The 26,183-nt window shown below is 36.5% G+C and overlaps 1 protein-coding gene across 1 annotated transcript in view; it reads right to left on the bottom strand.

Moving 5' to 3' along the window:
- Positions 1-26,183, bottom strand: part of TNKS2 (tankyrase 2) — a 63,111-nt gene that overhangs the window by 13,381 nt on the left and 23,547 nt on the right. The window contains exons 8-21 of the mRNA XM_068961214.1: positions 24,730-24,916; positions 23,571-23,692; positions 21,065-21,156; positions 20,898-20,976; positions 17,794-17,965; positions 15,693-15,772; positions 12,983-13,128; positions 12,114-12,279; positions 11,358-11,577; positions 8,290-8,399; positions 7,413-7,601; positions 5,104-5,356; positions 4,176-4,258; positions 3,444-3,564 (exon numbers count right to left, since the gene is read on the bottom strand). Coding sequence (XP_068817315.1) covers positions 3,444-3,564; positions 4,176-4,258; positions 5,104-5,356; positions 7,413-7,601; positions 8,290-8,399; positions 11,358-11,577; positions 12,114-12,279; positions 12,983-13,128; positions 15,693-15,772; positions 17,794-17,965; positions 20,898-20,976; positions 21,065-21,156; positions 23,571-23,692; positions 24,730-24,916 — 2,020 coding nt within the window. The remainder of the gene's footprint in view (positions 1-3,443; positions 3,565-4,175; positions 4,259-5,103; positions 5,357-7,412; positions 7,602-8,289; positions 8,400-11,357; positions 11,578-12,113; positions 12,280-12,982; positions 13,129-15,692; positions 15,773-17,793; positions 17,966-20,897; positions 20,977-21,064; positions 21,157-23,570; positions 23,693-24,729; positions 24,917-26,183) is intronic.

Below are 26,183 nucleotides of genomic sequence, written 5' to 3'. Positions count from 1 at the left end.
AAAAAAAACGAACTTGCCAGAACCCTCCTCCCTGCCTCCAGCCCACAATAAACATCAACCCAATACAACCACCCCATTTATCTGATGCTTATTACTAGTTCTTACAAGTTTTTTATTTTGGGAAAGTTTAAATTTATAGGAAAGCTGAGAGCACTGGGAGTTCCTGCGTGCCCTCACTCGACTCTCTAAAGTCACCATCAGGAACATTAATGTTCCCATTTTATACAATCACTGCACACTTATCAAAATTGAGTAAATTACAGACTTTGTTTGAATTTCACAAGTTTTTCCCCACTAATGTTCTTTTACTTTTCCAGGATCCAAACCAGAAAATTACACTGCATTTAGATGACTATTTTTTTGACCTTACAAGTCATAAGGGTTTTGTGAGAAAAGCTCCGAAAATCTCTCTATTCTTTATCTCATATGTGTCATATTTTTTCTTCTTCAAATTATTTCCTTTATTAACTAAGCAGCCCTTTCAGCATTTGGTCCCTTTATTTTTTGTAAAACTGAGAAGAAACTAGCATGGCTGCACGTAATTTTAAATTATCCAAGAATAAGAAGTCATAAAGCTTACAAATGATGGAATGCTTATTCTAACCCATAATAGATTCACTTCAACAATGAATTTATCCTATTTTCTGAATGTCAACAGTTAAGATCATATATACTTTCGTATTTTTACTCTCACAAAAGCTTTTAAAATGCAATCTTACCCAGGACTTTCTAACTTCTTTGTTGTATCTGTTAACACAACTCCCCTGTTATCTCCAAGATCTCCAGAGCTCACTGTTTTCTCAGGTAGGACTCGAGTCCTCTTTTGTTGTTGCTCAGTCACTAAGTCGTGTCCGACTCTTTGCGTGACCCATGGACTGCAGCATGCCAGGCTCCCCTGTCCTTCACTATCTCCCTCTCCCGGAGTTTGCTCAAACTCATGTACACTGAGTCAGTGATGCCATTCAACCATCTCATCCTCTGTCATCCCCTTCTCTTGCCTTCAATCTTTCCCACCATCAGGGTCTTTTCTAGTGAGTCAGCTCTTCGCATCAGGTGGCCAAAGTATTGGAGCTTCAGCTTCAGCACCATTCCTTCCAATGAATATTCAGGGTTGACTTCCTTTAGGATTGACAGGTTTGATCTCCTTGCTGTCCAAGGAACACTCAAGAGTCTTCTCCAGCACCACAGTTTGAAAGCATCAATTCTTTGGCACTCAGCCTTCTTCACAGTCCAACTTTCACATTCATATATGACTACTGGAAAAACCATAGCTCTGACTATAGGCACCTCTGCTGGCAAAGCGATGTCTCTGTTTTTTAATACACTGTCTAGGTTTGTCATAGTTATTCTTCCAAGGAGCAGGTGTCTTTTACTTTCATGACTACAGTTACTGTCTGTAGTGATTCTGGAGCCCAAGAAGATGAAATCTGACACTGTTTCCACATTTTCCCCATCTATTTGCCATAAACTGATAGGAATGGATGCCATGATCTTCATTTTCTGAATGCTGAGTTTTAAGCCAGCTTTTTCGCTCTTCTTTCACCTTCATCAAGAGGCACTTCAGTTCCTCCTCACTTTCTGCCATTAGAGTGGTATCACCTGCACACCTGAGGTTGCTCACATTTCTCCCAGCAGTCTTGACTGCAGCCTGTGATTAACCCAGCCTGGCACTTCACGTGATGTGCTCTGCATGTAAGTCCTCTGCTGCCGGGTTAATGCAGGGCAGTTTCCCTCTGGAGACTAAGAGCACTGTTCTGGTCTGAACAACAGAGCTATCACAAACATGCCAGACCCTAATAACAATGCATAGGTATGGCTGCATTATAATATCTATGGGAAGTATGGCAACTATACAGAGGAGGCCATTTTATAGGAAAAACACTTAACAGAATAAAGTCTGTGACAGACACTGGACTAAGGCATCTTCGAATGCCCCAAGAAGATATTCATAAGTGCTAAAAGATCAGAACATGTAATCTGTTGACTTGATGCACTGAATAATACCTAAGGCTGTCAGCAAGGTAAGAGACAGAAGTTTGCCACTGGTTCTAATTTGCAAACTGGGTATAATGCCGGTATTATACAGACTCCTAGCTGCAAATGAAGATAAGGCAGGTGGTAACTTTATGTAGAAAAGTGACCCTGATGTGCTAGATCAGACACAGTCATTCTGTGTTGTTGTGGTGTTTCTCCTCCACGTAGGAATCAATGTTCCTACTCAATGCAGCTGGATGTCATCAGAATGACCAGAGGGCCAAAGGCAACAGGGAGGGACGTACCTCTGCCACTTGGAGGCAGTGTATCTCTTTCTATCATTGTTTCCTGAGCCTTTAAACAGTCTTAACTGCCTCCCTACCAGATTCACAGTGTTTTCTAGTTGAGGCACAATGGCAGTCCAAAACTGAGGGTTCCAGTTCCTCTTCATACTAACATTCCAAAAAGCCTTGAGTCTGCCCTCTTCTTTATCTTATAAAATTTTGTCTTCTATACTAGCAATATCTAAGACTATCTCACATTTTAAACGCTTTGCCCTAGTTCCTATCAGGCAAATAAAGTGCGTCTACCTTTAATCAATCCCAATCCAGAATTTCAGTTTAAAGCATTCCTTAGCTTGAATCACAGAACTTTCAAAGTTCTCTTTTTGTTCAAGAGATAGACCCTATCCTGGATAGCATATATTCTTTCCTCAAAATTCCCTCAGTTTTGCTAATGGAGGTTTGTCTTTAACCCCAGGTGTATAGCCAGGTCTTCAATTATAGGATGTCTAATCTCAGGGTATATCACTCCCTCAGCTGAACAAGAAACTTAAAATGTGGTCTGACAACTAAAATAACTCATCTTTTATACCAAGACCTGATATACAGGAAGTGTGAACATTTGCAGAACAAATGCAATTTGCATTTTCCTTATGTATCAACATTCAAGAGAAATAAAATATTCTTCAACTTGGTTTCACTACGTTTCCTTAGTTGCAACATTACTGTTTCCTTGTACTTTTACAGTAAGTGTTTAAAATGTAACTATTTACAGCAAAAAAGATTTACAACATTATTTTATGGGCAGGCCTGAACACCTAGCTGTTACCTATTATATTACCATATGAGATATCCAAGTTTCAGATCTTTTAGAACCATATAATTTTTGAGCTACAATAACTTTAGAAATGAGCGAATGGAAATAACAGAAAAAACTTCAGAGCTAAAATAACACCCGTATTTCTGAATGGCCCAGACACTTCACTTAGGTTCACAGAGTTAGAGGTAGCAGTTCAGAAAGCCTAACAGTGGCAGATTCAAGATTTGACCCCAGGTTTCCAGAATCCTCATTAGTACTCTTCTTATCAAGTGGACTATTACAGATTTTAAAATTATCCTTTAGGAAGTTGAGGGCTGCCTTAATGCAAGCTGTTAAATTGACTATAGCAATGACTTAAAATGAAATACCTTGTTGTCCAGAGATAAGTCTCTCAACTCCTTTAATTAGTTTGTGTCTATGTCCATAAGCATTGATTCCAATCTCTTTTAACTCCTTGTGTCCCATCTCAACTAATACATCCAACGTGATCTTACAAAAGAGAATGAAGCTGTTTAGAAGACTTGTTTGGAAGACATTCATATACTGGTGTTCTCACAATGTTATTAGACTTATATATTTATTTCAAATGACTTCTGAACACAACACAGAAATGAAAGCATACCAGCTATTAAACTAAAACTGAAAAGTTGCAGAAAACTTAAATTAGGACTATTCAAGAAAAGCCCAGATATATAGTTTGTGTGTCTATATAGCTTCCCAAAGTGGTTAGCAACGTGTCAGGCTTAGAGTGGGTAGTGACTGATGTAAGAGAATTGAACAAACTGAGGTCAAGGATAACTTACCTTTAAGAAATGCATAAGCTAGATTTATTCAAGACAGCTATTTTGTTACCACACAAAAAACAATTTTTACGTGCTAATAAACTAAACATGACTTAGTGAGTAAACAACAAGAGCAACAAACTAAATGGGAAAAAAACAAGCCAAATTAGAAGAGGGATTGATTTCCAGTCCTTAAAAAAAACACACATCCTTTTCAGTCCTCAATATGTTCAATTGTTCAGGGCATTTCAAAAGTTTCTATTTCTCCCTTGAGGTTCCCCAAAACAGCAAACCAAGTGAAACAACTCGTGTACTTACCTGTTCTCGCTCAAATATATCCATTAGGTGTTCGAGCCCAAGATTTCTTACAAACTGAGTTATGCTAAAATCTATTCCTGGAACTGGAAAAAAAAAAAAAAAAACAACACAGAATTTCACATCGGAATAATGTGTTTCAACATTAGAACAGCAAAGTTTTGTGATATTATATGTACAAAGAATATAAAGATGAAACAAAATATAACAGCCATCACAATATAATATTAAACTTAGTATCAAAATTACAAAGAGGACTTCAATGGGGGTCCAGTGGTTAAGACTGCACTCCCAATGCAGGGGGCACAGGTTCAATCCCTGGTCAGGGAACTAAGAGCCCATACATGTGCTGCCACACCAAAAAAAGTGAAAAAAGGCATGAAATGTCATCATTAGAAAGGGCTAACCAAGGAGGCATGCACATGTTACAAAAAAATATTTTCTTAAAAAAAAAAATTATTTTTAATTGTATCTTTAAAATAAGTTTCCATACAGCTTAAACTAATATAATATGTCAATTGTATCTGAATATAAAAATGAAGTTTCCCTATCTTAAGGTAAAGAGACTGTAGGTATACGTGTCTTTTTTTTTTCTTTCTCGGCAGCACCATGTGGCTTGAGGGATCTTAGTTACCCGATTAGGGACTGAAACAAAGCCCATGGCAGTGAAAATGTCAAGTCCTAACCACTGGACTACCACAGAATTCCATTCCTTTTCAAAAAATAAAAAAAAAACTCAAAATTATAATACAATGGAAGAGATAAATAAAGGCATAGTACTCAACCAAAAGGACTTCTATAGCTTTCAAAAAGGTTGGAACCTCATCAAGTCTGAACTTGGGAGGGAGAAAGTTTCATTAGAACTCCAATAATAATATTAAAAATGACTTTTCAGCAATCCAATATCAGTTATTTCGGCTGAATGCCTCACCCTCCTTTTTTTCCAAACTGGAAGCACCCTCTGTTCCACTTGAACTGACTACTGAAGATAGTTCAGAAAAACTGCCAGTTAAGTTGTCGAGACTGCTGGCTGCAGAAAGGCTTGATGGGCTGGATGGACCTGAAGACAGAGCATCTGCGGTAGCTGCTGGGCTTCTCATGCCATTGAGCACTTGAGGTTTATAACATGAAGGCAAAGCAGAAGGGGGCATGGCTGCTGTCAGGAGAGCACTGACATCATCTGCCTGGAGTAGATGTCAGAGAGAGAGGAAATCCGTAGTAAGTAGGTTGTAAAACTCTACTATACCCAACAGGATGCATTAAAAAAAAAAAAAAAAAGACAAAACCCTAGCAGATTTGCACTACAATTGCTTATATAAAAACGATTATTTTAAAAAGTGAAGCAAATAAGTGATATTCAGCTAAACTGTTATTAAATGTAAAACGTAATATAGAACATATACTCTGAGGCATACAAAATCAAAGTGTAAAATGTGGTAAAGCAAGAAAAAAAATCCTAAGACATCATGATTGAAAAGTACTGAAATTAATTTTAGAAATATAAACTTTAAAAAGATCTGAAAACTTTTAAAGGCATTCTGAAGTAATTTGATCTATGTAGAAGTTTAGCAAACAGAATGATCGTTGATTTTTTTGGGAAAAATTTCAGCAACATATTTGTTTCTCAAAATCGAACATTTGGAAGGGTAGGGAACAAGGATATAATTTTAATCAAATATGCCAGAATGGAAAAAATCCCCAAATTTACTGGTATATTAATTTAATTAGTAACAAATTCTATTCTTTCGCTGGCTCAGTAGTAAAGAATCCGCCTGGCAAGCAGGAGACGTGGATTCGATCCCTGGGTTGGGAATATCCCCTGGAGAAGGAAATGGAACCCACTCCAGTATTCTTGCTTGGAAATCCCATAGACAGAGGAGCCTGGTGGGCTATCGTCCATAGGGTCCCACAAGAGTCAGACATGACTTAGCAATTCAACAACTATTCTTTTACAATGCTCAATTAAGACATCAAGTAATTAACATTTAGCAAGAAGTAAATCAGTACTTGTTTTCATGGCTTGTCATTTATACTGCCTTTTCAATCCTCACCTTCTTTCCCTGAATCTGAGGACTCCCATGACACTCATAGTCGGTATGTAACATTTAAAAATAATAATAGCACAATTTATTGGATGCCTCTTATGTACCTGAGAGCATGAGGTACATCCCCTCATTTAATTCTCATATTAACCAAATACATTTTACCTCCATTTGCAGATTAGGTAACTGAGGCTTTGAAGTTAAGCAACCTGCAAAACCATACAACTGTTAAGTGGTAGAGCTAAAATTCTAAGGCGGGTCTGTTGGACTCTAAAGCCCAAGCATATTCTCTAGGGCATCCTGTTTCAATGTCACTTAATTATATCTAGTGGACTAACACATGGGTGGATTGAATTAAAAATGTTCACTTCTAAGTTAGTTTGGAACTGGAAGGACATTTCCCTTAAGAAATAATCTTGCAAATACAGTTGAGCTGTCAGCCTGCTTGGAAAATTCTATCCAACCAGCTGAACTAAATTTCAGTTTCTCAATGTAACTTGCAACCTTGGAATCTCTCAGTAGAAAGCAATCTGCAGGACAGACTCTCCTTCTCCATCTCAAGAAGAATTTCCTCTTCCTTTCCCTCTACTGCTCAGGGTCAGTGTCCCCAGTGGCAGAGGCAAGAGAGGCACCTGCCTCACAGTGGCCACAGCAGAGGCTGGAGGCCACAATGAAGACACCTATAGGGATTTTCTCAGGAGAGGCAACGGAAAAAGGACTTCCCGCAGAAAACTGGAGCAACAAACTTGTTTCATGAACGGTTTTCGCGGGGTATGTAATAAAACCTTTGAGATGAGACAGTATTTGGAGGGAAGAAAATCTCTATAAACCAGGCTCTGCAGCTGCATGCTGAAGGCAATGTTCCCAGCTGGTAGTTCATAAAGACCCCTGGGCCCATACTATCTTGTGCCCCATGAACGGCATTCATGAAGCACCCTGCCTGCGTGTTTCCCAACTAACGTAAGCAGTATACCTTACACTTCTTTCTCCCATTTCTAAAAGTACTCAGCTCACAATAACTGATAATTCTACTATTTACTTATTATATTTTAATACCAAAGAGATCCAAAATTTAAACCAAGCTAAACGCCAGATTTTGCCACATTCACCATGATGACATTTTATATATATATACACCAAGGGAATTTTCAAAATGTCAGGAAAGCACTGAGATTTTTCAAAAATCCCAATCACTTACTGAAACTAAATCTAAAGGTGTTTGTCCTTCCTGATTTTTAAGAGTTGGATCAGCTCCATGGGCCAACAATAATGCACAAAGCTGTGTTCGTCCCTTCTGGGCTGCCTCGTGCAAAGGTGTGAAAGCCCATTTGTCCGTAGCATTGACACATGCATTATATTTTATTAGCAAAGCTGCTACATCTACATGCTGTAAAAGAAAATGAACCTGTTATAGTCTGAATTATTACTTTATTATACTGTAGTTCTTAAAAAGACACTAGCTATACTCTAGAAATGAAAAACTGTGTTTTTTCTCCATCAAAATTTATGGGCTATTGATTAGAAATTACAGTAGTAGATATTTATATAACTTGAGAAAATATCTAGAAAATAGATACTACTACTACACAGAAAGAAACTAAACTAATGGAACTTTAACAATATCTCATTTAAGTGTTATAACTGCTAAACATCAATTTATAAACCTGCAGCCTTCCTTAACTAATCAACTGAAGATGGTCAATACTGATGATTAATATTCAAGGCTATTAAATATAAGTCTGAAACAATGCATCTGATCTCAACAGATTTATATGAATCCCAGTGGATTTTCTGGGTACCAACAAACAAACAAAATCACTAACATCTCACTGAAAATAAGAGATGTGTGCTAAGGAAGGTAAAATAACAAAAGACAAAATGTTCCATGTTACACAGCAAGCTCCCAGCAAGCTACAACTGCCTGAGCACTGAAACTTAGAAGTTATTTAATCTTTAGCGCTCGTATTTACTTCTCTGTAAAACGAGAAAGTCAAACTAAATTTCCCTTGCATTGTAATACTGATTTTCACTGAGAAAACTTCCGACATTTTAAAAGCTAACATGAAAGAACTTACGCCGTAAGATGCTGCATTGTGTAAGGGAATAAGTCCTCCTTTGTCCTGAGCATTCACGTCAGCTCCATGCTGTAGGAGATACTCCGCAACTTCTAAATTATTATAACCAGCTAGTTTAGAAAAGAAGTAAAATTATTTTACTTGTTAATATAAAAATAGCTACATATATGTATATATCTATTTCTAAAAGATAGGATTTTTAAAATATGAGATTTTATAGAAATCTGAAATTCTCCAATGGAATCTATTAAAGATTTGGCTTATGAAAAAAAATTGCCCACTGGCCTCAAGTTGGAAGTTTTCAGAGATGAAATTCATTTCTTTTTGAGATTCTAAAGTTATATTGGTTGATTTACTTAAATCGTTTCTTTTAAAACCTTCTTACCAAAGTCCCTGCCTTCATGGTTATTGTATATACAACTTCCTGAACTCAGGTAAATGGTCTCGAGGCTGCAAGCAAAAGGCATCCAATCATACAAAAACGAAGTTAGGAACAGAAGTGGCTGGCAGAGCAGAAGACAACACATCAGTGGGTCTCGGGGCCCCATTTCCTCAGAAGATCACAAAGACATGCTTTTTGCCAGAGAGAATGTAAGGGAACACATCTCTATGGGCAGCAGAATCCACTGCTGCTAAAGCCATGAAGTAGTAACGCTGAGTATTTTATAAATGTACTATAATCGCCCAGCTGTCATCTGGGGAACCGACAGCTATCTTAGTTACGTGTTCTTGGTTAAAAAAAAAAAAAGTATGTATTGATATATTGTATCTGACACACAATCATAGTTTGAAAGCAAATCTGGAATTTAACTTTGCCAACATAAAATCAGCTATCACTTGAAACTTTAAAATAGTTCAAAATATATAATTCATTCACTTTTACTGAAGTTTTCAGCCTTTTGCTGAGACATCTAAAGCAAAAAAAAAAAAAAAAAAAAATTTCAGTAAGATCAAGAAAAACAAAGCTACCATAAGCTAAATACACCAAATCCAAAAGTCCTTCCATGTCTCAAAGCGTAATACTACATAAGTGAGAAACGTTCTGTGTGTACAATGTATTTGTCACTTACAAAGATAACACAGACTTACAAAGTAATACTCAGTGTTCTAGATAAGCTATAAAGATTCAAAGCCTATGTAAATAACTATGCACAGCGCAATCCAAATCTGAGATCAGGCCCATTTTCTCTTACATGGACTACTAACTCCTGATTGCCAGAGGAAGAAAAGTCTTACCTCACTTTGTTAGCCTTTGTGGTTTATCACTTCCAAAATGCTCTACAAGACACAGAGATGGAATAATTCTTTCCCTTGGCCTGTGGGGTCCCAACTCACACAGGGTCATAATTTAAAGGTCTAAACCATAAACACTAAAATGATCTCTTATGGGATTTAGCTGGTGCAAATGGCTGGGACTCTGTGCTTCCATTGTAGGGGGCCTGGGTTTGATACCTGGTTGGGAAACTAAGATGCTGCATGCCACACCAGGCATGGCCAAAAAATAAAAAATTCCCTAGGAACATAGTTGCTCACGATGTGAGACTGAAAGGAAGTGAGAGAAGAGTACTTCCCACATTACACAAAGTGGCAGAAACACCTACATTCCTTTTTTCTCTCTTTAAACCATGTATATTTATATGAATCTCTATGGGTCAAACATGCCTATGATGCAACTTCACTAAAAGACTGGTAGCTCAGTGCTTTTAATGACCCATTCCCTAGCAACTTTTTCTTCTTTTTTTAAAGGTTTATGAATTTTTATTTAAAAATTATTACTATTTTTTGGCCACGAGGCATGTGGGATCTTAGTTCTCTGATCTGGGACTGAACCCATGCCCCTGGAGTGGAAGCACAGAGTCTTAACCTCTAGACTGCCAGGGAAGTCCTGCTAGCACCTCCAGTGCCGCTCAGAAAGCTATACTGAAATCACAGTGCTGCACTACACGCAGGGAAGACAAAGACAGACTGTGCCAGTTTCATGGGTGAAAACTCAGAACAAAAGTTAGGTACTCAACTATATCCCCCAAATTTCCCATGGTGAAGCTCTAATCATTAGTACCTTAGAATGTGACTGTACTTGAAGACAAGGCCTTTTAAGAGGTAATTCGTTAGAACAGGGCTGTGAGGGTCAGCCCTAATTCAGCATGACTGCTGTCCTTATAAGAGGAGGAAGTCAGGACAGAGAGACACCAGGGATGCACATATACACAGAAAAGGCCATGTGAGGACTCAAGCAGAAGGTGGCCATCTGCAAGCCACGGACTGAGGCCTCAGAAAAAACCGATCCTGCCAACATTTCCAAAGCTGAGCAAATACATTCCTGTTGTTTAAGCCACCTAGTCTGTGGCAATCTGTTAAGGCAGGCCTTACAAACTAATACAAAAAATAACAAGAATTTTATGTAACTTTTGGAAGTCTAAAGACTTTTTTCTGCTTCCATTTAACAACTATCATTAGAAGAATGGAAAATTTTAACTTCCCATCAGGAAGGCTGACTCAAGCAGGCATATTTTTAAAGCTTCTACAGTGAGAACACATTCACCAAAGATGATTCAAACAACATGATGATTTGGAATAAAGGTTCTAAAGCACATGCTGCTGTTGCTGCTGCTGCTAAGTCACTTCAGTCGTGTCCGACTCTGTGTGACCCCATAGATCCCCTGTCCCTGGCAAGAACACTGGAGCGGGTTGCCATTTCCTCTCCAATGCATGAAAGTGAAAAGTTAAAGGGAAGTCGCTCAGTCATGCCCGACTCTTCACGATCCCATGGACTGCAGCCTACCAGGCTCCTCCGCCCATGGGATTTTCCAGGCAAGGGTACTGGAGTGGGGTGCCATTGCCTTCTCCTCTAAAGCACATGGAGACTGGCAAAGCCTCTTTCAATTATTCTTACTAAATGCAAATTGCTATACTAAAGAGAACACGGGCCTGTACAAACACGCTAGTGTATAATGGTATTAGAAGACGTCTGACTTGAATCTTTCAAATTTACTTACAGGAAATATTTTACTCAGGTAAAATGAATTTTAGATGTACCAGCCTAAATCTGTGACACTTCATTCACCTACCTGCTAAATGTAAGGGTGTTGAATGTCGGCCTTGTGTATCACGGCAATTTACATTATCTGGTGAAGACAATTTCTTTACTCTGGCTAAACAACCCTTCTTGGCAGCATCCAATAAAGCTGCATCTCCCCTAAGTAGATCTTGAATATCTGTATCTCCTTCTTTAACCAGATCCAAAGGAGTATTTCCATCTCTGTTTTTCTTTGTGGGGTCTGCACCATGCTGGGCATGTGAAAAACAGAAAGGGAAGGTTTGGCTTAAGTTTGCCTTTGGATCATGAGAAAATTCAATCTATTTTATACAGAGACTCTACCTTAAAGGTTAACAGGACTGTTAATAATGCTTAATACACAAAAAATTACAATAAAAAATATATACTTAAATGTTACTGAGCTTTAATAATGCAAGAATATAACCAAAATTTTAAACTATGTTCAAAACAAAGTATTTCATTAAAAATTACCTTTCACATATGCTATTTTTAGTTTTCACAAACATTTCAATGTTTGTATAAAGTATAAATTTAACTACAGTTTTGTTTTTACTGTAAAATACCTACACTGGTGCCAGTGCAGATACCAACGTACTATCAGTTTCATTATTGCTAAATAAACCTGGCTTATAGTGTTTATGACATTTATTCTGAAGTCTAGGTACAGAATAAGTTCTGCTTCCTATCCCTTTACTATTAAAGTTTGGAGTTACAAGTAATATAATATTCTACATTATATACCCTGTCCATAAATACTTAAATATACCTGAAGCAGAAGTTTGCAAATTTCATATTTTCCTTTGGCTGCAGCTTCATGTAAAGGTGTAAATTTCCATAAGTCAGCTACATTAACTACTGCTCCATGCTTAACAAGAAGTTCTGCAACTTCATAATGTCCATAAGAACATGCATTGTGCAAAGGTACAAGGCCTCTGAAATGAAAGTTAAACAAAAAACACAACACAAAGATATATTTTAATTTAAATAACTACACAGAGATGATAAATTTACTGAACTGTACAAGAAATTTTACTGATTTTAATGTATAGAACATAAATTTATTGGAAGCAGAAATGGAATTACTTTGACAGGGGCAGAGAGGAAATTTTTAAAATAGTTAAAATTGCAGGGAACATAACAAGCATCTATTTTGCAATATCTAGGATTAAGAATTATATATTTTAATTTATTTTTCTCTTTTGGCCACATATCAGTTATGGGATTTTAGTTCCCTGACCAGGGACTGAGCTGAACCTGGGGCCATGGCAGTGAGAACCACTGAACCAACAGGGGATTCCCAAGAAGTATTTTTTTTTTAATTAATATAAACTGGAAGAAATCAAGTATCCTCAATGCAAACTAAAATATTTACTACATTAAAAATCAGTATCACACTACTGTTGCATTCTCCTTGGCTATTATAAAGTAACAAGGCATTAAGCAACTAAGTCTTCATAAAAACGCTACTTCATAAAAATCATAAAATCTTAACAGAAATTAAGAAGTATATTTAAGCCAATGTTGGAGAACAGACTTCTCTGAAAATAAAAGAACCACCATCTCATAAAAATGTTTTCAGATTTTCCTAAGGTCAGATAAAGGCACAGAAAGGCCACAGCAATGGCTAGTACTTGCCCTTTATCTTTTGCGTGCACATCAGCTCCGTGTTGGAGCAGATATTCCACCACAGACACCCGATTATAGCCAGCTGCAAAATGGAGCGGTGTAGACTGACGCCCTTCAATGTCTCTGCAGTTGACACTCTGAACAGTACACAGTTTCTGTAGGACGCAACACAGTATACACATGATGCTATATTCTGACTGCTTGTTTTCATTCATCTAGTAGAAATTTCAAATCCCTGATTTATTTCATCTCATCAAATTTCTCAAGACACTCTCTGCTATTTATTCTTATTTCATCTTGTCCTTTATTGGCAATCCCTCTGGTCCTCTTATCTGGAATCATCTTCTTTTGCTAGAGCTAGTGAGTAAATTTTATTATTATGATTACTACTATTTACATAAAGGAAATGTAAGTACCAGTTAGCAACAGTAATTTCCATTTTGTGGCAAATATATATACAGACACAATGGATCACAGAAGCACTGGCATCACCTGGGGACTTGTTAAAAACTCAAGATTCTCAGATGCTCTGACCTACTGAATCAGAATCGATATTCTGACATGATCTCCAGGTGATCTGTAAGCACATTAAAAGTCTGAGGAGGACTGTTCTAGAACAGTGGTTCTCAAATTTTCATGTGCATTGGGTCCAGTCTCCAGATGTCTGGGACTGGGCCTAAGAAGTTGCATTTCTAACAAGCTCCCATATGATGCTGATGCTGACTGTCAAGGAATTACACCTAGAGAATTATACTGCACTATATGGAATGAATGAATTAATAGAATGCTATTGGTTATGTACCATCCTTGGGAGAATTAAGAAAAGTCCCTCTGAAGTTTTTATGCTTTTTTGGTTGTTGTTTAGATGAGGAAGCTTGGCTGAGAAAAGCTGTAACACTCAAAATACTCAAGGGTATTTTGCATGAAAAGTATGAATATCTGAGGAAAGAAAGAAGCAGATAATAAATCATGGTGTTTAAAAAAAAAGTCAAAAGAATATTTTAGAATAAAAGAATATGAGTAAAAATCCTTTCTCTTTTTTATTAGCTTACCCTAAAAGCAGAGATAAGCTAAGCCTAATAAACCAAAGGAGCCAGGATCAGCGGTTTTACCTCAATGGGTTTAATAACAGGTCTGATAAAGCTATTCAGTGGCTTTCCACATGAGAGCTTGTTAGATACACACACTCCGTGTTCTATCACCGAGAAAGGGTGTTTTGTGGGTCTGAAGTCGGCTCTAGGGAATAAGTATTTTCAACACGTGTAAAGTGCTGCTGCTAGATTCAGTAGTCATCACTGGCCACTCTAACTCCCTAGCTCTCAAGTTTAATTCTGTCCATTCAGAGAAGTTCTCTAACAGTCGGTGTCTAAGTATCTAGCCTGACAGCTCACCAGTAAACAAACATACCCAAGCACATAATTAAGTGTTCACTGGGAAATATGCAGGTGGCACTGTCTCAGTGATGCACAAGGAACAGAAAGGTTGACGGAGATAAACTTCCAGTGAGTGGCTTACAGCCTAATGCCTATCACAGGGAGAGAAGGTCCTCCTCAATTAAATGGCATTATTTCATTCTCTAAGTACAATTCCTGCACCCAGTCTCATCCTCACTTCATCTGTTTCTTCCTACAGTGTTCTTTTATCTTTATGAAAACAAAGTCTGGTTTTTAATAGTAGGTGTGCTGAACATAGTTTTATGCTCTTTAATATATATGAATGGATGAGCATTACAATTTATCATCACCTCCACCCAACACACATAAAAATCAGCTACCTGACTTTAACTCCACCTGCCCATCTAACACAACTTATCATTTCCTCCAAGAACAAACAGCTCACTAACCTTAACTTGAGTGCTTTGTTTTTCTATAAGTCATTCATTAGCCAGTAAGAGAAACAAAATCCCTCTTTCAGTACCATATTAACCTCCTAATTAAGGGCATGAGAACATAACTACAAAACAAGTCAAATAGTAAAACTGCATAATAGCATTTTTCTTGAATGAAATCTGAGTTACCTGGAGATGGCTGTACTATCTACACAGATAAAGCAGGAGGAAAACAGCACATGGACCTTTAAAATCAACTTTCAGAAATCTCTTGATTTGAAAGCGCAGTGAATAAATATCCTCAGAGCTCAAGTTCTGATGAGACCATTAATCACATCGTTTCATTCTCAAGAAATCTAAAATTTACTTTGTGGGGTAGGTCTACTCAGGATTAAGAACACCATAGAGAAATATAGTGAAACTGCTTCAAATGGAGACTTCTGCCATGAATCAAATCAATAATTTTAGCTTTTAATAAAACTTATTACCTATCAATGCTCCCTCAAATAGGACCAAGCATTTTTTTCAAAGTCTGTTGTGGGAGGAGGACACAACAGGGCTTCTTCCCTCCTACTAGCTTTGGAAATTGAAATTAACATTGTTTTATTAAAGAATTATTTAATCATGAAACATGTTGTAAACAAAACGAATTTCCATAAACACATCATTATCTAAATTTATAACTGTGATATATTTACTGAGATGGGTGTGATACTAAAGTTTCTTTCATTACTCAATGATCCTTATTTGCAGAGCAGAATTAACATTATTTACCTTTTAAAACAATGCACATATAAATAACTAGATTGTTTCATTTTAACAGTACGGATTCATTAAACACTGTCAAAATAAAAACCCAATGTTTAGAAAAACCATAAGATCATGTCTTACTTTTACAGTTTCTACATCTCCAGCCTTTGCAGCTTCCAGCAACTGTCTGTCTGCTTCTGAATTACCTAATGGGATACCCTCTAAAAATAAAAAAAAGAGAAGGAAAGAGTGATTAACTTCTATTTGGAAGATGGGACCAAGTTTTAAGGGAGGCATCTTATCTCAGAGTAAAGTTCCTTTTACAGTTTGATGGCAGTTATGTAGGAAATCTCCATAGTAGTATGGGAAAAGCAGTATAAATTTTTTGGAAACATCACATATGTGAAATGTATATGAATAATTAACTATAAAATGAGATTTAGGCAATATAATGGAATATAAAATAGGTAACAGAAGATTACTCTATAACGAAGTCAGTGACTGGTGGTAAAGTATTAAATAAGGAGAGCAACAGCTAGACATCTCCCCATGGTTCTGCCATTGACTAGCTATCTGAATTGGAACAAGTCATTTGAACTTTCTGGGCCTCAGATTGTTCCAGTTCTAAAAAGACAAAAGACGTTGGATTAGAAACAAGTCAAGTTATTTTCAGGTCTGACACTCTGTTTTATAGCTCACTTTAAATCTCATAAGAAAGGAAGAAAACATATACCTTGTATCATACAACAAATAAACTTCAGATGGGTTAAAGATGCTACATATGAAAAATTAAACCTTAAAAATATTTTAAAAAATAGGTGAATATTTATCTTGAAATAGAAAAGCATCCTAAAGCAAGTACATCAAAGGCAGAACCAAAACTGATTTGGAAAAATATGTCAGACAACAACATAAAACTAAACAAAATTATAGGCAAAGAACAAAATTGGAAAAAATATTGCAGCATACACGTTAGAAATGCAAATTAAAATCATATACTAGGCTTTTCTTTCATCCATTAGTGGACAAAGAGCAAATGAAAGAGTTACACTGTCAATACTTCTATAATTTGCATTTTAAAAAGCACCTATTACTTCTGTAATACAAACATACACACAATCACTCACACACACTCACCCAAGGAAATTATAAAGAATCATAATATCTGGGGCTGACAAGGAAAACAGGTCCTGTCATAAACTATTAATAGGAATGTAAAATGGTACATATCAGCCTTTCTAGGAGATGATTTAACAATTATGTTAACCTTGACTCAGAAATTCCACTTTAAGAAACTCACTGGAAAGGTAATATATAGCATGTAGCATAAAATTAGCAAGACTGTAAATGTCCATCACCAGGTAACTGAACAGAACTAATGCTATTACCCTCAACTCTGACACTGAAACACATGCATGGTAGATGGGAAAGTAAAGGCAATTCTGAGAGCAGTCTTGCAGTTCAGAATTTTAGAAGTTCCCAGGAGATCTTATTAATCTGCCTTCATCTATTCAAGCAGTGTTTTCTCAAAATGTGGCTTCTAAACCACAGGCATAAGGATCATCAAGGGGGACTATTAAAGGTACAAAACACTTGGTCTGTTACATTTCTTCTCATTTGAGCTCTGAGGTGTCAAAGATGTTTTATTAATGTCTAGTAAAATACAGAGATGTAGGCAAAGACACTTTGAAATTATGGGACCATATCTTTAATTGGAAGGGACCGGAATTCTAGGCTGAAATGTTTAACCTATGCCAAATGTGTAGATATTGAATATAAGTTGACTTGAATTTAAAATGCAATGAATATGAGTGTATTCAAACATAAGTCAAATAGTTGGTTACCGTGTAGATTCTATATGCCTTATGTGAAGGATCTAGAGGAGTGAACAGGCAGGACTGGTCTCTAAGAGTACTATTTATAGCTCTGGTTGCTCTACTAGGAGATAGCTGCCCTCTTCAGTTTTCCTCTCTTTAGAAAGAAATAGCAACTATTGCATCTCACTCTTAAAACCTTTCTATATAAAAACTTAAGAGCCAGCTATTTACTCAGCAAAGATCAGTAGCAAACACTACTGGGAAAAAGACTTAACAACATGGAGGCACTGACTACAATGAGCTGATCAAGAAGAAATAGCAGCCAATAATTTTGAAAATTTTTCTTTTTACTACCAACTCCTACATGATATATGAAAAAATTGAAAAGTTAATTGAAAATATAATTTCATTGAAGTATTCAATACCTTGAAGAAGTTGCTGCACATTTTCATTTCCCATCTGTAAGGCAGTAAAGCCCTGAAGGGATATAATGTTAGGATCACACCCATAGCTCAGGAGTAAGCGGCAAGTCTGCAGATGACCACAATGTGCAGCTCTGTGCAGAGAAGTCTGACCGAGATTATCCAGAGCATTAACCTTAACAATCAGAAAAAATGGAAATTAGCCTGTGGTACAAAATTTTAAATGCTCTAATTATGGGTTCAGGTTCAACACTTGTTACTAACTTAAAAATGCCCAAGTATTCTCTTATAAAGACTATTATCCAGTGGCAAAGAAAGTATTTTCTCTCAAATTTAGAGTACAAATTCACCAATTCATGACGGCTGACATCAGGAGACCCAATTTTGGATTAAAAGTTTAAGATGTTGAATAATAGTTGTGTTTAGCATTAAAGCATTCATAGATTCATCACATTTACAGACATTGCCTAGGAAGTCTAATGCATATATTTTTAAGGATCACTAAGGTGCAGAAATGTGGAGACTAACCCCGAGATAACAGATAACAAAGTCAGACACTAAATTAGCATTAAAATACTTATTCTATTGGCTTAATCTTCTATCTTGTTTATCATTTAAAATACAATCTGTACAAAGACAAAGACACTACAGTATATTCACACAATGGAATACTTCTCAGCAATAAAAAGAATTACTGTTACTGCTGAATCGCCTAAACATTAACCTGAGTGAAAAAAAGTTTGACAGAAAAGAGTCAATGAATATTGTACAATCTCATGGACAAGAAGGTCCGAAGTAGTAAATTAATCTACTGTAGAAAAAATCCAAATGGCTGTTGCCTCTAGGCAAGGAGACTGCCTTGGATGGGACACTGTCTCTGCCATGTGGTTATGCTCTCTATCTTCAAGAGGTTTGGTTACACAGGTGTTTGCACTAGGCAAAATTCAGTAAATGTACATTTAAGAGCTGTACATTTCATTGCATGTAAATTCACATCCAAAGAAAAACGGTGAACAAATATTGACCTCTAGCTGATGCCTATTAAAAGAATTTAGGGAGATGTATATAGTAACTTGCAAATTACTTTGAAGTGTGTCAAAAAATATAAGATACTGATAAGAGGGAAAAATCGATGGATATGTAAGGAAACAATATGGTAAAAAGCTAGTGGTAGAATTTATATAGCAAGTATATAGTTATACTCTGTAAAACTCTCTCAACTTGGCTGTATTTTTGAAAATTTTCATAGTAATAATAAAAAGATCACCTTCTATCTCATTCCCAACCCACCAATTCCCTCCCCTGCCACCCTGGAAAATAATTCTTCAAAACATAACTGAAAAATAAAATTACTCAGTAATTATGTGACCACTAGTGTGTTTTGAGACACTCACTATCCAATTCACATTCATGGAACTGGAGAACATCTAAACAGGATTATATAGTAAGACTGTCTCAATAATTCTAAAACTAACCTACAAAAAGCTAGTCTCCATGCTTACAGAATCAGAAAAATCAACTTAAAATGCTCAGAGCAACTTATCTATTTATTCATGAACTCACATTCACTGAAATGTGAACTATATCCACTTGAAAACTTTATTTGGTTGCCATTCTGTGTCAATATTAGGGTGACCAACTTGTCCTAGTTTGGCTGGGATATTTCTGGTCTTAGCACTTAAAGTCTTGTGTTCCCAGAAATCCCTCAGTTTGAGGATTAGGATGGTTGGTCACCCTAGCCAAGATTTTTCACTGAGTTATGCAACTCAAATTTAATATGCATCCAGATAGTCTTCAAGTAACACACCACATGTAAGAAAAGAAGCAATCAACAAAAAGTTATAGAACAGACAGACAAATGAGATATGCCAAGCAGTCAAGCAGAAATAAACTTTATTTTTTAAATACTTTACAATAGGAAAGATTGAAATTATACATTATTAAGAATTCCCCCAAATAAGAGAGAAATTAGGACACTGAGAGGCGACATTAAAAAAAAACTGAAGAATTTGAAGTGGTTCCTTGAGTGGAAACCCAAGAAAGGACAGCTTAGAAAACCGTTGTGCAAAGTTCACTTAGAGAAGAGCCTCAGGGGCCCCCAAGGGGTAAAGGGATCTCTATTGCTGCTTTCTTCTCCCTTCATCAGAGCAGCTCAATTCTATTATATAATGTATTTCTACCAAGATTTTGTTTGAAGACAAGGATCTGTGGCTAAGAAAACTGAAAACTGTTGAATTAAATGACTGTTCTCTCTTCCAATCTGGGATGCTATGTTTATTGTTTATTGAGAACATTTTTTTAAAGTTCCTGGGTAAGAAATGATGACTTTTAGCCTTGATGAAAACCTAACTATTCCATGAATAAAATGCTTTGTCTTCTTTAAGTCTACTTAACTTTTTTTGGAGGTACAGCTGATATGATAGTATCTAAGCTTACGGTGTCCAACACAGTGAAATCAACTTGACTTTAAACTTAAGTATACCACTTCTATAAATAAAAAAACAATATTCTCCTAATAAAAAGTGTAACTCTTATAAAGAAAACATTTCTCTCCTGAATGCTCTGGAGTGAATGACTTTTGTGATTGATTTTTTAAAAAATGCTTTTTGTACAAGTGTCAACTATAGCATAGCAGCTTCACAATGTGAGCAGCTATCTTTTTAGTCAACTTATTTAAATAATTTATTTCCTTCTGTTCCATGTTCTCTGGCAGAAATAACAAGACGGTAAGAGAGACTGTGGCTGGGGTAAATCATAGGAGTTATCATGGTAAGCAAGGAACAGAAGATACCAGAAGAGAATTCCAGAATAAATATGTCTGGCTAGGGATACTCTTAAGAGTTTACTGTTAGAAAAAGAAGAATAACTTGACCAGTGGGGTGTGATTAACAGGAAGGGTGAAGGAAGGATATACAGGAATAATGTTTCTTTGCGTAAATCCACAGATTTTTCTGGCAAAAAGATACAGAAAAAAGTATCTGCAGAACTATTTTGAGGGAAAAACTAATACTTAGGAGAGAGTAAACAGTTTAGGAAATCAGGCATTCTATCTACAAAACCAGAAGCAACTCACTGGATCACCAAGAATCACCGAAACTGAGGCGTACCTTCGCTTCATGCTTCGCCACGACTTCGACCACGTCGTTATGAGCCTTCTCGGAAGCCACGTGCAGAGGAGTCAAGAGTCTTAAAGAGAAAAAGTCAGCCCGACAATGAGTGTATTTTCCAGAAAACAAGAGAGTCAATAATTTTTAATTATTGAAAGCAAACTTACTCTTTAGTCTTTTCGTTGATGTTGGCTCCTTTTCTTAGCAACAGTTCACATATTTGCTTTCTTTTGGGATATGGAGATGCGGCAGCACAATGCTAGATAATTTAAATGGCAGCATTAATCAAGGACTATACAACTGACTTTTTTAAGAATATTCGTGTTTCCAACCAAAAATAATCAAGATGTTAGTTATTTCATGTCTTTGTTTCACTTTTGACTTAACTTTGCTCTTCAAAGACTTTCTATTGGATAGAATGTGCTATGATTACCAAATTCTGACAGGGCCTGAAAATCCTATTTACCAGGTGATATGTTATGAAATATTTTGATCAAGCTTTATAGTTGCCCTACATCTCTGCAAAAGCTACCACTGCTGTGATGAAAGCCTTAAACTGTGGTCAACAGTCCTTTCAAAACTGTTCCCAAAGAGCATGGTGTTTATGTTATTTTTTAAAGGTTAATAAAACACTCCAAAGGTCGGGATTTCTTTAATGAAGAAATAGCACAGTGCCTGTCAGCTCTGGATTCTGCTTGGTAAAAACACTGCCGGAATAGCTGACAAACTAGGTGGTATTTCTTTCTCAATGAGTTGCTCTAGCAGGACCTTGGATTACCTGTTTGGTAACATTGGTGGTGGAAACTGATACAGTCTGACCTGGAGGCTTCAGGATCTATGTCTATGATGCATCAGGGAGGAAGGGAGACAGGAGGCAGGGATTCGCCAGTCATAAACCCAGTAAAACCCTCATGGTCATGTCGCAGATCTTTATCTCCCCAACATCCAGGATTATACTCATACACAACAGGTGTTCAATAAATGTCAGTGAGTGAATGACTTAATCAATGTATGAATGTTAAGTTAAAACTGAAACCTGAGAATTCATGGAATAAAACTTCTGGATAACTGTCAAGGTAACTTGCACATACCTCTAAACACAGTATACATGAATGTGTCTGACTTTAACTTGTTGCTAATTATAAAGCTTATCTGATCTTCATGGCTTTGCTTCAGATTCATTCTGATACTGTTGCTATCACCAAACTCATTCCTTTGCCCTTAGTAACATTATTTCTAATTGGTGAATACAGCTCTTTCGGTATGTTTTGAATAAGCATCCCAGGACATCTATCAAGATGGCACAGAGAATGGAAAATAGTTTCTATTCAAGAATTCTTGAGCTTATCCATTTCAAATTGCACCCTCTCTCTTCTGCCTCATCCTTTTACCGGCAGGGCCTGGGACCTCGAAACTCAGAAGACACTGCCTCTGCAATACAATGTCTACCAACAGTTAATTCCTTGTATTCTAAGGCTAATTACAAAAATGAGCAGTTTATTAGCAGAAAGCTTAAGGGGAAACAAAAATGTAGAATTAATTCTTCAGACGGGCAAATTTCCCATGTCAGTTTTCCCAAATTCCCCTGTACTATCTTGATGCTGTTATGATTTAAATTTTGCACTGTTATTTCTTATCAGTCTGCAACTATGCTGTGTTTTTTTTTTTTTTTTAACATGGATTTCTGTTTTTTGGTCAAGTAGCAAAAAGGCCTAAAATGCTTTATAGATAGGTTCCTAAATAAACTTCATGCCCTGTATCATGGCATAAAGATGAACATTAGCCATAAAAGGTGAGGAAGCTACAATTAAATCTTCCCCAAAGACATTAATTTACTTATTGTCATCTTCCCTCATTGAAAGTACATTCTGCGACTCACAAAGCTTTGCTCCTTTTAAATTTCTACTTCTAAAGTAGCCTCTGATTACCACATTCTCCTTCTGATCTTCTAACACTTATCTTTAGTCACTTCCATTTTTTTCTTACTGCTTTTCCATACACTGCCCAGTTCTCATCTACTTTGTTACAGAACCAGAAAGCTGACATTACCTCCATCAGGGAAACTGACTCTACTCACACAGATAGTTTATTCACAAGTATAAAGGGAACATATACAGACTTAGATCTAATTCTGAAAAAAAAAAAAAAATTACAATAACAAAAGGAGAACCAGGTGGTTTTTATCTTGACGGCAAGATTAACTGTTCAGTGAGTTCCAAATTTTCAATCATAAACACTTATGCTTTTTATAATAAAAAAAGTCACATATAATATATGCCAGTATGTGATAAAATTTTTGTCGAGAAGGATGCACAAATGAACAACTGTATTGCCTTTTGAGGGGATGTATTAGTCGCTCAGTCATGTCCAACTCTTTGCAACCCCATGGACTGTGGTGCACCAGGCTCCTCTGTCCATGGAATTCTCAAGGCAAGAATACTGGAGTGGGTTGCCACTGAGGGGATGAGGTTGTCTGTTTTTCTGCATTGTTTGAAATATTTCTTTATATATCCAGAGGCACTAATTCTTAAAAAGCACAGATTTTTAGAACAATACTATTATTAAAAGTAGAACATTATGTCAGTTATCCAGTATCACCAAAAGCAGGGCATTATGATTAACTTAGAATGTTTCTGGCTATTTCATTTTAAAGACTTAAATCTGAATCATTACCAATGCTGTTTCATGTGTTTGAGGATGCTTAAAGTTCACCATTTCCAGAGAGAGATGTTTTTTGATTCGTGTAACATCAGCTTCCCGTGCCGCCTGAAGCAAGGAGTGGCCTTTAAATTCATCTAGATGAAGAAGAAGCATTTAAATTGGCATAAAAATGATCAAATTTATGAAACTCACCTTGTAAAAAAGACATAGTATTTTTCTTAAACTTATTTTCAAAATTATCTACCAAAGTAGCCAGACTGAAGCTTGAAAGATAGTCTCCAAATATAACCCTTGGAAAGGGAGACAGTGGTACTCCAGTGCCCCTTGGTTATGACTCAATTCATTCCCATGAGTATACAAGATGGCCAATTCAAAGTCTATTTTGGTCTGGTATACGGATTATTGCAATATATTCCCAGAGCAGAGTTGTGAGAATTTTCCAAAAGTATAGAATTTTTCTCAGTAAAGAAATAAAAGAAAAGGAGATCACAGTCCCCATATTAACATTACAGCAACAGCAGATGGTTATGCTCACACACTGGGGATTCAACAAGCTGGATATTTCTAAGAGCCACTTAGAAATGAGGCATTTTCTCAAGATTCCTCTCTTTTATTCATCAGTCTTGCGAAACTACCCATTCTCTTTTATTATTCCAGAATAATTCCAGTTTAACACAAGTTTCCTATTCATGTATAGTAATATATACCTGAATCAGGTGGTTATTTCTCACCACTATCTCTACTTCAGTTATAAACAGAAAAGCACAGAATTGTCCAGATACCAAAGAATATTAGATGGTACATTCTGGGGACTATGTTTACAAGATAGAAATCCTACAAGTAACACCGAAAAACTTCATGACAGATAACTAGAAAGTCACATCAAAGACAGGAACAAAACTCAAATTCTTTCTTTCCAAAAGCCTGCCATCTATAAGACTAACACAAAAACCATTTGCCTTGAAAAAAGCAAATACAAATATACTTTCCTTTCACAGCATCTTAAGAGTTAATGATTAAATATGCTAGTAAGAACAACGATACATACCCATGGCTAAGGAAAATAGCCTATGATTTAAAAATTCTTCCCCCATAAAAAAAACCCAAGAAGCAAAAAGTTTTAGGTTACTGGTGTAAGAGTTTAGCTGAACATTCATCATTTTATACTTACATGCTAACCTTTCTTTTAACTGTGGTGTGGGAGCCAAGTCTATAGCACTTTTATTGTGACAATTCAGCAGTGTTGGATCTGCGCCGTAACTCAGGAGAAGAGAACACACTTCAACTCTGTTCTTGGAAGCAGCCTCATGGAGAGGAGTGAACTGCCACAAGTCCATTGCGTTTACGCAGGCACCATGCTAGTGGTGGGGTGGGTAACGCATGTATTTAGTGCTCAACTTTTAAGAGAACTTAGAATATTAGTACTGTGTAATTTACATCATGCAAGCTTAAAAAGGTTATGTCCCCAAAGGTTACTTTTCAACCCAGTTACTTCAAAAAGAGAATACATTTCTCTCCCATAGAAAAAGAATCACTAGTTGCTAAGCCTACTCACAAGTACCTATTTAACTCTTTTATTGTTAAAAAACAGTTACAAATGAAACTTCAGATTTAATAAGAACTGTTTTTTCCTTTTCTGAGGTATACTTTATATATGGCAAAATACATAGTTCTTAAGTATATAGTTTGATGAGTTTTGACAAATGTATATATCCATGAGACCATCGGGCTTCTCTGGGGGCTCAGCTGGTAAAGAATCCACATGCAATGTGGGAGACCTGCAATCTATCTGATGCTTCATTCTTATCCACAATAACATTCCAAATATTCTGTTGAGTTCAATTCAGTTTTACAATAAACAAAAGCATTACTATTAAACGTATAATAATATTATGGTCACATTTATAAAGGCTTATGGACCATTTAGAGTATCTAATTACTATAATTAAGTTGTTTCTGTGGGAAAATATATTTAGTGGTAGCACATGCCCAAGAGGAAGCATAGAGGTGTTGGAAACAAAGGTCCTTCCCGTGACAGCTGCTGACAGAATGAGGAAAAGTTTCAACGGCAGAATGGATGCAGAGAGAAGACTAAAGAATGTGGTCAAATGCATACGTAGAGATTAGGGGACAAAAAGAAACGGGTGCGAGTAACATCCTTGAATCCACTCTCAAAAAGAGTATGTAGCCTCCATTCTCATCCAACAGGGAGCTAAACAAGAAGTTTTTTGCCAGTTCCAGGAACCTGTCCGTTAAACAATACCGCCCGTCATTCTGCCCAGTATACTGGAAGAAGTGAAGTTTACCAAGTGAGCCTGTTTCAACACACCTAGGCAAGCCCTGCAAATCTAACTAGTGGTTGTAATAATATATGGTTCACTAAAAATTGCTTTCTGATATTTTCAAGAACTTTGAACTGCACTTTTAGCTACAAATTAAAGAACCACTTAGTCTGACATTCACAAAACAGGAAAGCTATTTTATATTTAAAAAATTTATAGTGTTTTAAAAATCTCAAAGCAGTCAGATGACCTATCAATAATCCACAGTTTATAATGATTATAAATACTTCTTCTATATCTACCAAGCACTAAAAACACAAAGAAAAACATATACACACTGTAA

The sequence above is a fragment of the Capricornis sumatraensis genome, chromosome 23, assembly GCF_032405125.1.
Source record: "Capricornis sumatraensis isolate serow.1 chromosome 23, serow.2, whole genome shotgun sequence".
Lineage (NCBI taxonomy): Eukaryota > Metazoa > Chordata > Mammalia > Artiodactyla > Bovidae > Capricornis > Capricornis sumatraensis.
This window is presented reverse-complemented; position numbering and strand designations above follow the sequence as displayed.